General features: G+C 34.1%; 1 protein-coding gene across 1 annotated transcript; it reads right to left on the minus strand.

Moving 5' to 3' along the window:
• Positions 1-4718: 4718 nt before the first annotated feature.
• LOC134261860 (mucin-2-like) lies at positions 4719-11789 on the minus strand. Its single transcript, XM_062744253.1, has 8 exons — positions 11282-11789; positions 10892-11015; positions 10231-10272; positions 9603-9714; positions 9012-9198; positions 8575-8643; positions 7910-8266; positions 4719-7446 (listed from the first exon to the last, which is right to left on the minus strand). Exons 1-8 carry the CDS (start codon positions 11346-11348, stop codon positions 6515-6517), a joined length of 1890 nt encoding a protein of 629 aa, XP_062600237.1. The 5' UTR covers positions 11349-11789; the 3' UTR covers positions 4719-6514.
• Positions 11790-17033: the final 5244 nt, after the last annotated feature.

Raw genomic sequence — 17033 nt, forward strand, 5'->3', positions numbered from 1 at the left:
TCTCTGCTGTGTACGCTTGTTTAAACAATTATTAATTTATCAAGTATATAATCTATAATGACTTTTGCACCTATTTCAAAACCTTTGTTCATCTCCACCTCGCCCTGAATTGACTTTTAATACTGCAACAAAATAAGGAGGACATCATATCAATGAACATTTTCACAAGTAATGTTTGAAAGGGGCCCCCCCTCCAATACTTTACTTACCTTTGAGAGGTGTGCACCAGCTGTTGGAATTTTTAAAATTTTCTGCACAAGTTCAAAGGAGTTATCTTGTTACCACACTTGAAGTAGAACAATTGTCTACTAAAATCATTTTAGTAAGTGATTCTAACAATAAGACCAATCATGATACAATTTGATGTTTTTGAGATTTTTATGCCCCTGTAAACAAAGTTTCAGGGGTATATAGTTTTTGTCGTGTCCGTCCGTCTGTCTGTTTAGCTGTCTGTCTCTCTGTTTGTCCGCAAAAACTTTAACCTTGCCCATAACTTTTGATTTTTTTGAGCTATAACTTTCATATTTAACATGTGTATTCCTTGTGACAAGACCTTTCTTAGGGAACCACCAAATTTGACCTTTTGACCTAGACCTTGGAGTTTAACCCACTTTTACACAAAAATTCCAAACTTTTACTTTGGCCATATCTTTTGAACAGTAGAAACCAGGACACCAATAATTCACATATGTATTCCTTGTGGAAAGATCTTTCATTGGATACCAACAAACAACCTTTTGACCTTGACCTTGCAGATTTTCATACTTTGAAAAAACTTTAACCTTGGCCATAACTTTTGAATGGTAAGGGATAGGGATAGGGCTTTCATACTTCACATAAGTAATCCTTGAGAGAAGACCCTTCATTGGATACCAAGAATTTTGACCCTTTGACTTGGTTTAACCTACTTTCAAAAAGCAAACCTTGACATAACTTTTAAAGGGTAATTGGGCTAGTGCTTTCATTCTTTATATATCTAAACCTTGTGACAAGACCTTTCATTTGATAGCAAGACCTTTGACCTTGACCTTGGAGTTTGACCTAATTTTAAAAATCTTTAACCTTGGCCATAACTTCTAAACGGTTAGGACTAGGACTTCCATTCTTTATGGCAAGACCTTTCATTGGATACCAGTTACATGCACCTTGACCTTTTGACCTTGACCTTGGAGATTTTTGTACTTTTGAAAAAGCTTTAACCTTTGCCATAACTTTCGAATGGTAAGGGCTAGGGCTTCTATACTTCATATATGTATTTTTTGTGGCAAGACCTTTCATTGGATACCAATTACCTTGATCTTTTGACCTTGACCTTGGAGATTCCCATACTTATGAAAAAACTTTAACCTTGGCCTATGTTCATATTTCAGAATTGTATTTCCAGTGAGTTTGCATTGAAGAAAAGTTTAATCTTCGCTATGTTGCCAGACGGGGGCATCAGTGTTTCACAAACACACCTTGTTTCTATATACATGTATTCCTATGTAAGACTTTGATTGTCAAGTATGGCTCAATTCTAGCCCCATGGACCATGATTTGAAAAAACCTAAATCTACTCTACCTGTGGATGCTTCCATATTGTAAATACCTACGGTATGAATAATCATGATTTTGCTGTTCTTGAGATTTCCTATTCAGACGTTTGACCCCATCCCATGCTGTGGGGTCATGATATCAAGAAATATGTATTATTATGGCTTTTCTGTTCTTCAGCAAATTTTTATTTTTTCAATGAATTACTATGTAAAACTTTCAATCTAATTAAAATTAAATGTTAGATCCGCTCGCATACTCGCTACACTAACATCTAACAACATCCCATAGAGGGTCACGTCAGGGGTCAAATTCGGAACTAACATCTAATAGAGGGTCACGTCAGAGGTCAAATTGGGAACAACTCTAGACTTATTCGCTTCTAGAATACACGATGATTTTGCAGGTGACGATTTGATTGGTTGATATTATAGAGTTTGAACTCTGACGTGACCCTCTATGGGATGTTGTTGGATGTTAGTGTAGCGAGTATGCAAGTGGATTTAACATCTAATTTTAATTAGATTGTAAAACTTTGATCACCTATTTTGTCTATCCTAGCCCCAGTGTTCATGACTTGAACAAACTTGAATCTACACTACCTTCTCAAAAACCACTAGGCTAGAAAAGTATATGAAACCTTCTTTAATATAATTTATTTTCAAGATTGTTCAAATCATGTCCCATGGGGTAGGTTGGGGCCATCATGGTTTTCATAGTAATTCCTTTTTTAGGAAAAAATCTTCTCAAGAACAGAAAAAAGTTATTATTTGTCATATTGATGTTGAAAAATCCTCAGTTTAGAAGCAATTATTGTTCAAATCTTGATCCCCTGGGATAGGTTGGGGCCACAATGGGGGATGGAAGTTTTACATTGGATTACACTTAGAGATTTATTAGCTCTCCTGAGCCAAAGGCTCAAAGAGCTAATGCTATGGCCATTTGTGAGGTGTGTGTTAAGTTTTAAGAATATGAGACATAACTCAAGAACCCCTTGGCCAATCATTGTCAAATTTGTCACAGGTTAAACAAGGGGAGATAATCAAGAAAATAAAACTAAAAGTACTGATTGCTAAATAATCTTCTCCAGAACCACCAGGCAGATTTTCACCAAACTTACGAACATTGATCAGGATATGTTGAAGATTGATATTTGCATGGGGAATTACCCTGGGGCAAAGGGCGTGGTCTCAAGGTCACTTCAAAGTTGACCTAAATTTACACTTAATAAACATTCAATTTTTTTTTTGCTTACTTTAAAGACTAGGATCAAGAAATCTTGCAAGTTGATGCATCTTAGGACTTCACATCAAAAGTAGGTCACGGTGACCTATTTTTAAAATTTTAAGGGTATTTGTTTTCAAATTGATTTGGAGGCACATTTTGGACACTTTGGGGCCTATGATCATCAAATTTTCAGTTGATGCATCTTGGGTTTTCGGAGAATGACAACCAAAAAGTAGGTCATGGTGACCTACTTTTGACATTTTGTGGCTATACTTAAGTATCTCGGGTACTTATTGTCTGAGTCATCAAACTTTTTCAGTTGATGCATCTTGGATTTTCGGAGAATGTCAACCAAAAGATAGGTCACAGTGACCTACTTTTGAATATCTCAAGTACTTTATTGGCTTAGAATCATCAAACTTTATCAGTTGATGTATCTTGGGTTTTTGGAGATCGTTGTCCAAAAAGTAGGTCACAGTGACCTATTTTTGGCTTTCTATATAGGATCCGGGCCACAATTAAAGGGTGAAGGTCAAATGGCTAAAATGTAGCACATGTAGGAAATTCACATACCTCCCTTTCAATGATAAAAATAAAAACAGCTCACATGTTTGTGATACTCTTTTGGTATAGAATAGAAGTTTAATGTCTAAAGATTACAATGATATGCATGAAGGTGCATTTCAAGCAAAAATTATGCATAGAAATATGTATTGAATAGAGCAGACATTTGGTTTGTTTACACTTTTTTTGCCAAGGGAGAGCTATCCTGAGGTCATGACATCAGAAGTTTATTAATAACCAGGGAATTCCACATTGAACACCCCTATTTCTGGATGTGAATATTTATCTGACACATTGCTCTATCATATGGTCAAAGATATTTTGGAAATGAAGATTTTTTAAAAAGTTACAAAGAAAATAAAACACGTTTTTACTATATAAGTCTATATTAAGCTAATTGTGGTCCGGGTCCATGGCTATATTTTAGTATCTCAGGTACTTATTTGCTAAGAATCATCAAACTTTGTCAGTTGATGAATCTTGGGTCACGGGAACATCAACCAAAAAGTATGTCACCGTGACCTACTTTTGACATTTTATGGCTCTAAATGACTATGAGTATCTTGGATACTTATTGCTAAGAATCGTCTAACTTAGTCAGTTGATGCATCTTGGGTTTTTCGGAGAAGGATAACCAAAAAGTAGGTCACTGTGACCTACTCGTGACATTTTATGGCTATATTTAAGTATCTCCAGTACTGAGTCGTTGAACTTTGTCAGTTGATGCATCTAGAGTTTTTCGGAGAATGTTGACCAAAAAGTAGGTCAGGGTGACCTACTTTTGAATATCTCAAGTATTCATTTGCTTAGAAGCATCAAACTTTGTCAGTTGAAGGACCTTGGGTTTTTGGAGAATGTCAACCCAAAAGTAAGTCAAAGTGACCTACTTTTGAATATCTCAAGTACTTATTGGCTTAGAATTATCAATCTTTGTCAATTAATGCATCTTGGGTCCTTAGAAAATTTCGATCAAAGAGTGACTGTGACCTACTTATGATATTTTATAGCTATATTGAAATATCTTCAGTCCTAAATGGCTAAGAATCATAAAACTTTGTCAGTTGATGCATCTTGGGTCTTAAAATATTTACAGTTTGAGGCTTCAAATAGAAGTGATAGATTGTACAATTTATCTGAAGACCTATTCAAGACCTCGGGCCTCTTGTTGAATATGTGGGAAAGTTGAAACCTTCATCTGGGCATCAGACTTGCAAAACTGTTTGCCCTTGGCAAATTTTGTGCTTCTTGTGCAGTTGGGTACTCTCTTATATCAAACACATGAACTATATCCACTGTACAATAAAGGAGTAAACATGAAACATAAATGTGACATGTACCATACCCTGTCCAACTTAGTTTCTTGACTTCCATAGAACTCAAACACAAGTCCTCAATAGTGATTATTTTTGGATTTATTTCAAATATTTGTAGCTTAAATGTACTTTCAACAGCTAGAAATTAATTACTCCTCCCCCTTCCTCTTACAATTTGGTGTTTGTAGGTTCTTATAACATTACCGATTTTAAATAATGGTTTGAAAAATTCTTAAGCTTTTTAACAGTTATTTTGACAATGAATGACTTTGCAATATTACATACAATGTAGTTAGTTAATATAAATGTAAAAGCATGATTTTTGTTTGTATGTGGAATATAAAGGTAGCTTTTGTTGACAGAAAACATTGTTTAAATTTTACACTTCATGTATATGATGTGCTAAACTTTACATCACAGTACATTTGTATTCCTGTTAAAATCTTTACACATATTACGCCTAGATTTTGTAACATGTCTTATAAATTAAACAAAATCACAATAAAAACAAATCAAAATGAAAAAATAGAATTGAAATCATTTCCCTATTTCTTCTGAATTCAGAATACATAAACTCAATTTGAGTAAACCTCTAGGATTCAGTACATGTAGTTCTCAAAAACTGTTGAACTTCTGTATCTCGAACATCAAAATTTCTAATACCATGGATATGTCAAAGTGAGTTACAAGTCCATACCATTTGTTCTGTACACTCAAATTTTCTCAATTTCACTGAGTTTGAGATAAAAAGGTTTTACTGTATAATGTTTACAAACTGTAACCTTTACTGAAATTCAATAGCTGTCATCATCAAAATTCAACACATATTCACAATACATACTGTACATATAAACTGAATGCACCAAAGAGAATTTTTATCATAATGCAATACCTTGTACTTCAATCTAACTTTTAGTTTCATAAATATCTTTTAATGTTCTTCAATATAGCATGCATTTTGAACAATCATGCTTCAAAAACACACATTGCTTCTTTTCTTCCACTCTTCGCATACAGTATGCCTTCTACACACTCTCTCTTGAATTTCTGCAACACTACATATATTTTACACAATGCTAATGGTAAATATGTTCCACATAATTAATATAAGATCACAGACAATGGTGATTTGGCCTGTATAAACAGAAAACCAGAAATATTTACAGTCAAGTCATCAACAACAATAACAACAGATTTAACAAAAAACATATACAACTTTCTCAAAATGAAGAAAATAGCACTTGACAGATAAGATGTGAAATATGTGATCTTGTATCAGCTCCATAAATTCAACAGCTGCATTCAAATGAAAACAGTGCAATGATAATATGCCAAAGATTGAAATAAAATGCTTTGAGTAGCCACTCCACGTATGGAAATCTATGAAATAAGTTAGCATCAACTGTTACATTTTTGTTATAAATATGACATACATATGTGCAATAAAAGGACTGTATGGAATATTCATGAAAGATGGATGAAATGGAACTGAAAAAATTACTGCAACGATTGGTAAAGTTATTATTCTTTATATCAGGTCCATGAAAGGTTAAAAATAAAATTACAATGAATATCATATCCTCATGAAAAGTGAAAGCAATATTTTCAATGACATTTTTTTTTTCTGAGATACTCCTCAATCTTTAAACCTTTGGATTTTGAAACTACACAGATATTAGATATACATGATCTAAAAAAGTTATTTTAAGCCCATCAATACTTAAAAATTACTATATTGTACCCAAAATAACATACCGGTAGTAACAATTTGTGAAAAATTTTACATCATTACATATCTGTATTGATAACACATAGAATAAGGATTTTGCTAAAATTGCCTGGATTTCAATATTAACTTGGTTATCTCCCTTCAATTCCTATGATGTGGTGGTGGTGGTTGTAGCAGCTATGGTAGAAGTGGTGGTGGTGGTGCTCACCACACTGGGCAGGCTGACAACCACAACCGGCTTCACCACTGGTTGTCCTAAAACACCCCCCATCTGAGCTCCCTGCAAGAATCCATGAGGAATCAAGGGAATCTGCTTTAGAAGAGGACTTGAAAGCATCGTGTTTAACTGTGTCTGAGTCAATCCCTGTGCAAATTGCACTCCAGGAGACATAACTGTCATTGGAGACACCAGTTGTGTCCCTTGAGTAATCTGAGCAAGTGACATGAGCTGCTGCATGTTAACGCTCTGTGGCAGACTAGAGGGAATCGAGACTGACACTGTGGAAGTGGCCGGTGTGACCACTTGTCCTAAAGATGTTCTGGGCAGTGCTTGAGCTAGAATATTGAAGGGGATTTGTCCCAGCATGTGAGTTGTGCCTGTATTCGCAAGTGGTCTGATATTGGAAACATTTCCTAGGGTAGCCACGGAAGGAGTGCCCGACAGTTGCGTAGCTGATAATGGTGTAGCCGACTGTGATGTAGCTGACAGTGGTGTAGCAGAGAGTGTCGTGACCTTGACAGTGGTGGTTGCTGTAGCAATAGTAGAAGTGGCTGCTGGAGTCTGTTTTGCCATACTCTGTGTTGCAGCACTGTTTAATATCTGTTGTTGCTGACTAGAAGTTAGTCCTGTCATCAAGTTAGTAGAAACCAGAATGGGCTGGGCAAATCCTTTAGCCATGGTGACTGGCATAGCTAAGGTACCCTGGGAAACCAGTTTGTTAATTGCTGCTAACTGTGCTGCTCCAGGTGCAGCAACAAACTGTGTTGCTATTGGAATGCCCAGAGAATGTCTTATAGGAATGGTCTTTAATGGAACTGTGGGTACTGGTGTTGGTTTAACACTGGGACTGACACTTGTCACTGAAAAACAAAGACAAATAAGGAGTAAGGCATCATGCAATTAATGATACCATGTAAATTTTACATCTTAGACTAAACATTTAAAATATTTTTCATTACACCATAAAAACAAATTTCTTTCAAAAATGAATTATGGAAACTGTATACCCATATGACTCATCATAAGAAGAAATTTCTTTCAAAATTAATTATGGACACCGTATCCAAAAGACTCAATATGAGCAATACTGACTTCTGTATACAGAGAAATTTTTGTACCCGTTTTTTATTTGCCTTACCCTTACCTTGGTTGGGCAAATTTAAAATGGGGCGAATTCAAAGAATACAGTATAATTTCTTAAACAAAAGTGTGTCATAGCGAATTAAAGACGGGACAAAATTGTTTGCAAGTTTGAAAGGACAAAAATAAAGTGGTATATAGTATTTTTTACAATGCTGTTTGTCAAATATAACAGGTCATTACCTGTGACTATGGCACTTTGCTGTTGTTTTTGTCTTTTCTCTAATGTCCTGGCCAACAGCTGCGTTACTGGCGTGCGTGTATCTAGGGAATTGGAGGTAGTCGCAGTAGCAGGTGCTGATGACACCTGCTCAGGCCGAGTTGGAACTGGGGGCTTAGTTAACAGAGAATTCCCTTGTATGGGGGACATTAAATGCTGTTGAAGAGGAGATTTGGAGGTTGGAATTTTCAGTATGGTGGCTGCTGGCATGCTCACATGGTCAGGCTTGCTGACTTTTATTATTGTCAACTCTCTCTGGTGGTTGATTGCATTCTGATTGTTGCTGCCTGGGAATAATTTCTTGACAATGTCCCTTTCACCTTAAAAATAAATGCACACCTTGACATTTCTCAATTAATATGGTCTCTAATGCATATTCTACATTATTGTCTCATACAAATTCTAGATTATTGTCTCTTATTCAAATTCTAGATTACTGTCTAATATACAAATTCTAAATTATTGTTCCATGAAGAAACTCTATATTTTCTTTTAAACAAGTTCTAGATTTTTCTCTCTTGTATAAATTTCAATTACTCTCTCTAGTACAAACTTTCTTCACTTGGATAATTCATGACAGAAAATTACACATCAGTTTCTCTGCATAACTTGTATTGTATAAACTTACCCATATAGGATTTATTAGGACTTCTAATATCATCGTCATCATCATCACTGCATATTGGACTTCCTTGTTCTGCAACAATGACAAATAAATATTTAACTGGCTGGTTCAATGTTTATAGCATTGTTATGATATATATTAATATCTTGCAAACAAATTTAAGCTTCTTTCTCTGCCATAGCAAATATTTTCACAACCTATTTGAAAATGGTTGGGTACAGGCAAGTAGTATTAGGGTGGGGGTGGGGTTGGTGGCATTATTTTTTTGACAGTTGTCATACATATGATAATGTCAATTTCAGGTTTGAATTGGTTAGAAAAATAATCTACTGCTGCATTTTCATTTCTCAAGTAGTATTCAACCTTCATCCCTTAAATTTATAAAATTTCTTTTTTTAAACATGCAACCAGCATACTAATTAAGTTAAACCTATATTTACCTGTGGCAGTGGATGTGGAATTGGTGTCTTGCTCGTCAGGAAGGGTAACCCACTTATTTAAATCCACCTCAATGTTCATCCTGGCTAACTCTGACTTTAAATTATGTATTCTCTCTTGAAGTGTTATTTTCTCTCTTGCTAATCTTTGCATTTCTAGTTCATACTCTTTCTCTTTCCTTTTTACTGCCTAAAAATACAAAAAAAAGAGTAAAATTAAGGCAAAATGTGATTAAGCATTATACAATTTCATTTTGAGTTGTCTCTCTTTCTCCCTCACCCCAAGTGACCTCTATGTGCTAGTGTTTATATATGACGGACCAATCAGATTTCAACATGTATTGGATTTAAAGCCATGGTTCCCAGGTTGACCTACTTATTGTACCTACAGTTGGCTCCGCCCCTTCCCATTACTAAAAATAGGTAATCTGCACAAGCATGTCCATATCATTTTTATCTTATCAAATTACCATCGTAATTTCTCTGTCACTTCATACATGGCCTCCAGCTAATATCTGCACTAAGGATAGTTATTAGTTTCTGGAAGACACTTTAGCTTTTTCTTTAAACATTCAAGAAATTGAAAATATTTACCTGAATGTATCGTATAGAGCCACGTAAAATACAGAGATTTGAAGTTCTTTTATCCTCCAAGGTTGGAATCTGTTTCTTTAAAATGTCAAAGCATTCCTTCAGATGTGCCCTCCTATACAAATAATTCAAAGAAATATGAATAATTTTCTCATCATAATTATCCAGGGCATCATATTTTTATTTGTTCTGTCTCGTAATGGGTCTAGGTATGCTCTTTGCACAAGCATATATACATATTAAAGTACACTTACCATGCAGAGGTATTAAAAACCATATACACAATATCAAATAGACTACACTAAATTTTAGGTATGAATATAAAAAATATGCAAAATTACATACAATGATTTTTAATAGTAAAATCAATGGAAATATCTCCTTTTTTATGTCCAAAATAATACACCCCAATCTCCAACTACATTATTGTACATCTACCAATATGACAACTATTATATTCACCTGTTTTTCTCTGTTATACAACTATATCTACCAATATGACAACTATATTATATTGACACCTGTTTTTCTCTGTTATACAACTATATCTACCAATATGACAACTATTATATTCACCTGTTTTTCTCTGTTATACAACTATATCTACCAATATCACAACTGTTATATTCACCTGTTTTTCTCTAATTTATTGTGAACCTCTCTGGTCCCAGCTCTGAAATGTTAATCAATCTCATCTCAATATCATTGCGTACTCTCAAAAACAGTCATTTGGGAAGTCATATTATACATTAAATCTTGTTTAATTACCATGACGATTTTTTCTGTTTTTGATGGAAATTAAAATACTTGAATTGAATGTTTTGTAGATTCTACAGCTTTTAAATAGCACAATGTACATTTTCACAAATTTTAAATATTTTTCATAACTTTTCTAGGTATCATATATGGTATACTTAATGCATATCTGATACTTAATTATGCATACTGGAGTTAATTCTTTTAAAGAGCTTTTAAAATTAACATTATTTACATTTTTCACAAATCATCAATTTTTTTCATGACTTTTCTAGATATTATATGGTATAACTGAAACATAAATACAGTCACTGTTTTATTCATGAAAGGGTGTGTGTGTGTCAATAATATGTGTATGTGACAATGATAAATATTTTATATGTGTTTATAATTTTTCTTTATCTTTTAATCCCCTAAAATGATAGAACTCTCGTCACTTCCTGCATATGATGTGCAATGCACACATCGACTGTTTCGTCATCAAGCACGTGGATGATACCTCAAGGTCAAGTCTGTTTACATTTTCAGCGCCTTACCCTCCAGCACGCCTGCGTAAAGTTGCGTCGTCTGGATCCATATAGATGATTTTTGCAGAGCTGTAAGAATCTTGTGAAGTGTCTGATCCGTTTGTTGACGATACTCGGCCTGCAGAATCATCAGCTACAGGGAATGTAAATATCACGTTAATGGCGTGCTCATACATATGCAAATGAGTCAAAAATGAAAGCGAGACCGGACGATGTTCACCGATCTTGTGTACAAAATTTTAATCACTTGACTGTGGTTTTCTGCCGAAGTACATACAAATATTTTACTTTAATTGATAAAGGGAATAATACTTGTAACATATTCAATACATTTTAGGCTTAAAGAATGACAAATTACACCAGCATTTTCAGCTAAAGTTTGCCATGTGCGAAACATACCACGTGTTTTGGACTGGTTACGCCATTCCAGAAATTCAGCAGCTTCAAGCAGCGTATCCAGACTCATTTCACTTCTCGATTTGAATTTTTAGCTAGCAGAGGTGGCAAATAATTCCTTTGCTGCAAATGTAGAAGGCCGGGCGGTATTTTTGGTCCAAAGAAACGCAAAACAACGTACATTCGAGGAAGATGGCGCGGCCCGACCAAAACACTCAACGCTAGGAAAATATTAATACACCACGTGGTTTTTGAGTGGCACCTGTCATTGAACAACCAATCAGAATATACTATTTTGACGTCACCAATACACCACGTTAGAAATCACATGTTTTGTTTTGATTTTTATTGTCGAAATAAATCCCCTGAATTCATGAAAACATTCGAACGATTGTAAATTAGCTCATTTGTGAAGTTAATTATGCATTGAAATCAAGTAATTTTTATCTGTGCTTTGTATTTCATATAATTACACACGTAGACATTGTAATCAGTGGGCGTTGTCCTGGCAATAAATTGTTGTGGAAAGGTAAAAACCACGTGATGCTGTCCTTATATGGATAACACGTGGTTCGCCGACCACGTTTAAGATTGAAACGAAAGAGGTGGATCATTCTTTTATCATTAAAAAAAAAATTATAACTTTTGAAAGATTTTTTTCTCAATTGAAAAGAAATTGGAAATTAAACAAAACAAAAAAAAATCTTTAAAAAAAAATTACCGTGATCTCAAAAATTATATAAAAAAAAAAATAGATATTAAAAAATGAAAATAATGAAATTATACCCAAAGACTTAAAATCGAACTTTTAAAAGTAATTTTCACTATTTTCAGTGCTAACATTTCACGACTAAATGTTAGAATAAATGTTTTTTTTTTTTAATGTATGTTTGTGTCGAATATATTTCTAATTTTTTCTTTTTTGAAAAAAAGGGGGTTACATCTGTTTAGTATAACGATTCGAATGAACACTGATATCTAACTATCTAACTATGAATAACAAGAGGCCAAAGAACCCCGGCATATTAAATATTCATCGAAGTAATGAGTATATTATACTACTTGGCCATATCAAGTCGTTTCCCTCTACACGAAGATGTTTGTTATTCTAGAGAAGATTTTTTAAAACTTAAAAATGTATTACATTTATGTAACATTAGATAATGCCTATGGGGTAGGAATGCTTAATGTGTGATTTAACTCGAAAAAGAATCTGCGCTATAGTGGAATTAGTGTACAAGTACTGTTAATTTTAAGAAGATGATATTTAACGATTATATCTCTATCTCACATTCCATGTGAATATTTGAACCCAATTATGACCCCAGATTCACCTTAAATCTGAGTTCATAGTTTGAATACTATATGGGAAAAACTTGAATAATAATAACATAGACTGTAACTTATTTTTATCCTCCTGAAATGATTCTTTTCTAGGATTGTTTTTCTTCAAAAGGTTCCCTGGGGGTCTCCACCCCAACCCATTTACCTTCACCTTTATATTTGACCTAATTTTCAACAATTTGAACTTGGGTGTAAAACTGTAAACTTTTGAATGACATGATAGGGGGTTCATATTTGACACTATATATGCAATAAATAATGGAATCCCATCTACTACTTTTAAGACACCGAAAGCAGGAGACCATGTACAATTGTTCAATTTGAAATTTCTGGACTGATGGCTCTTGAATTGAATTTTTAGCTCACCTGAGCTTAAAGATCAAGTGAGCTTTCTCTGAACACATTTTATCTGCAGTCCGTCTCGCCGTCTAGCTGTCCGTCTAGCTGTGCGTCCGTCTTTAAACTTTTCACTTTTTCGACCGCTGGGCCAATTTCCACCAAACTTGCCACAAAGCATCCTTGGATGAAGGATATTCAAATTGTTCAAATGAAGGGTCATGTCCTCTTTCAAGGGGAGATAATTAAGAAATATATATTATGTAGTGAAAATTCGGTGGCATGTTTAAAAATCTTCTTAAGGACCACTGGATCAGAAAAGATGAAACTAATATCGAAGCATCTTGAGGTAGTGTAGATTCAAGTTTGTTAAAATCAAGACCCCGGGTGTAGATGGGGCCACAATGAATGGCCAAATTTTTACATAGGAATATATGGGAAAAATCTTTAAACGTTTTCTTCTCAAGAACAAGAAAGCCATGATTGGTTATATTTCAACAAGCATCTTCGGTTAAAAAATTATTTTTACAATGAAATTTTCCAAAACTACAATGTGTGGACTTTTATAAAGTCAAAACGTTACATACAGTTTATAAATATATTGTTGATTAACTTTGGATAAAAAAAGTATCACCAGTGATAACAAATATTTTTAAAAGGTATACTTTTTGAACAACAAAAATGATGTTATTAATTTCTTCAGAAAATGCCATTTGCATATTTAAAGAAAAATGCACACGCCTTACTGAAAGTCCGAGGTTAACTGAGAATTTTTAAGTGAAAAAAAACACAGCAAGTCAGAAATAATATATGTTTATCATTAGTGTAGGGCAAGTTAACTTTTATTAGTGGTAATGGGAATCTCTGCTTTAAAGGCTGTTATTTTGAAAGCATTGAACATGTAAGTTGAATGTGACATGGACCTCTTGTTTTAAAAATCTCGCCATTTGCAGTGTACTTTCACTTTTATTTAATTAACATTTGAACAAAATAACCCATGAAAGTGTGAAACCAACTGACACATGACGGTCTATCCAAGTCCAACTTGCCCACGATTGATAAACATATTTTGTTTCGTTAGGCAATAATGGTATTTAAACGTGCGAAATGTGCAACGAAAAAGGACGCTAAAACGTCTTTTAAAGAAGCATTATAACACCTTAATTAATAAAGTTTTTGAAAATATATGCATTTTTAAAAAGTAATTTTTCTGAATTAATATTTTTTCCAAGCCAACAAAAATTGATTTTTTTTTTTATGGGCACAAAAGGTGATACTTTCTAGTGTGTTAATCAATGAAAAAATTATAAACTGTAACAGTTTTAACTTTATACCTCACATGACCGGAAGTAATTTTTTTTGGGGCTATGTAAAAATAATTTTTGGACAAAATTGTTAATTGACCTTTGACGAAACCGGAAAATTAATATTTTTCTTCATGTTCAAAAACAACAAAGCCATGATTGGTTATATCGCCGGACGTTTTAACGACCCCATTAGATAAAGCTTGATATTTTGAACAACTTTGCTTTAGATGCATAACAAATTTCAAGTTTTTTTCAGATATCTGGAAAAAATTTGGCCCCTCTAGGTCCCTTAATTTAGGGGTCAGCCCTTTTTTCAACATATCATTTGAAAGATGAAATTTTCAAATTACTTCTATATATTTTAACAAAATATTTTTAGTTTAGAAGATAAAAAGAAAAATATTAATTTTTGGTTCTTTTCAATAATAGCGCCATTTTGAATACAGAAATCGAAAAACAAAAACCGATGTGCACAATTCAATCCTTCTATTATCTAAAATTTACACAGTTTTCATTCATTGTTGAAATTATAAATTTTCCTTTAAAAAATAACTCAAAACCGGAAGTGGCTTTTTGAAATTTTAGACATCATTCTGATAGAGTTTATTAACGTCTATAAGGTCTAAAAATTAACAGCGAAATCCGTTGAGAAATGAGCGAATATGAGGCCTCAAAGGGAAGAAAAAAAAGAATAACGAAAGTCTGCTATTGCAAGCAATAGCATATGTCGTATTAGACAAGACATTTTTATCATCACTAAAACAAAAGTTCCATAAGCTAAGTTTGAACAACCATTGAGTTATATTCCTTTCCATTGGAAACGGAAGACCTTAATTCGGTACATCCCACTCCTTATCTTTAGAATCGGTAGGAGAAGAAAGTAGTGCAGGAAAATTACAAGTTCCTCAATTTGCAGACTTGCATAAAAGAAATCTGGCAGATGTACTGAACTGAGCCTCATACTTGTTAATTGGCAGTATCTTTCCTATGATAAAATCTTGGGAAATGTAATTTATGAAGAAGATCAGCCGAATTATTTTGTGTATTGTAACGCCAGTGGGAACTCTGAAATTTCCCTCTTTCACTTTCATTTTAGAGGTTCTAGCGAAAAACGAATCTGACATGCCACCATCAATTCGAGCATTTCTGCATTGCAGAGAGCTGATGTGTGTTATGAGATGATAAATCATGTGTGAACTTTCTCAGTTTAGCGGAATCATGAACATTTTCGGCGAGATGAATGTTTTGTATACAGTGGTGATCAAGGCTTTGCGAACCATCAGGAGCGGATCAAAGAATTTATGAATGAATAAAAACTATGGAAATGACGTACCAATTTTTTAATTTATACTTGCACTATCTAATGAAATGAATAATATACAAGTGATAGATATACAAGAAAACGCAAAATGATAATAAATGCAGTTGACAATCGTTATTTTTTTTTTATATATAGATAAAATAATTAAAATATTTATAAATTCAAGAGACAAAACAGAAGGAGAATGAATGATGGCAAAATATCACATGACGGGAACTGAATTTTATGAATGAAGATTTTAAAAAGTTACTTGTAAGTTGTATATGTTATATCTGTGTATTCAACTTGGCTGTGTGCTTCAAAAAAAGGGGGGGTCGTCTTGAACATAGTAAATAGCCATAACGTTTAAACGGTAAGTACTAGGGCTTTCGTATTTCAAATATGTAATCCTTATGAAAAGAACTTTTATTGGATACGACGAACTTTGACCCTTTGACCTAGACCTTGGAGAACACATGTGTACATCTGAATCTTTTTTTCTGTTTCGTTTCTATGGCAAGCGTGAGCGACTCATTACAATTATTTTGAAAGTAGAAATCACTTTGACACATTGCAAGGAATAAACATTGAAAGTTTCAAAACGATTGCCTGAGTAGTTATTGAGAAAATCGAAATTAAAGAATTTTAGCTTTCAACTGGTTTCCATGGCAATAATCGATTATATGAAAATTTTAAATACGAGTTGCAGAACTACAGAAACTAATCATTAAAATAAGAAAAGTTTCATGACGAACGTTTAAGGGACCAGAGAGAACACTCTCGGACAAAATTTGTCGCTTTTTACAGGTTTCCATGGCAACGGTAGACATATTGGAACTGAACGACCTCACTGCACAACTACAACCAGTGATCGTCCTTTAAGGAAAGTTTCAGGAAGATTGTCCCAGCCATCTCCGAGAAACAGCCTGGATAAAAAAAACATGCGTACAATATCAATATGTCGTCCCCGACTTCGTTCGGGGCGACATAATAATCTTTACCAACAGAATCAGTAGAAGGTCTTCCGTTGGAAACGGAAGACCTTAACAAGTGCCTGTGTGGTAATAGCGCCTTTTATAGAAATATATTGAACGAGGTGGTGGTGAGTATATGGATAGGGTCACATTGCACATGCACTATCGCATGCATCATCGCACCATCGAAGTTTGTGTTGATATAAGTGCGATGACGCGAAAATGTGATGGCCATGAATAAACGGTGTAATGACGATTGAGCGATGCAATAGCACGATGACGATGACGCGATGGCGCGAAAAAGCGTTGGCACGATATGAAGCGATCTATAGCCTGGCGCGATGCTGCGGTGCTGATGATCTGTGGTGCCATGATAAAGAGATAATCACTATCGCTCCATAATGTTATCGTAGAATCGTCATCGCATAGTTGTTTCCATCATATTTGGCATGTGCATTTATAAAGCTGTGAAAAGAAAATTGCATTATGTTATA

Source organism: Saccostrea cucullata, unplaced genomic scaffold, assembly GCF_032062105.1.
Source record: "Saccostrea cucullata isolate Sc308-1 unplaced genomic scaffold, CSIRO_AGI_Scuc_v1 ctg370, whole genome shotgun sequence".
Lineage (NCBI taxonomy): Eukaryota > Metazoa > Mollusca > Bivalvia > Ostreida > Ostreidae > Saccostrea > Saccostrea cuccullata.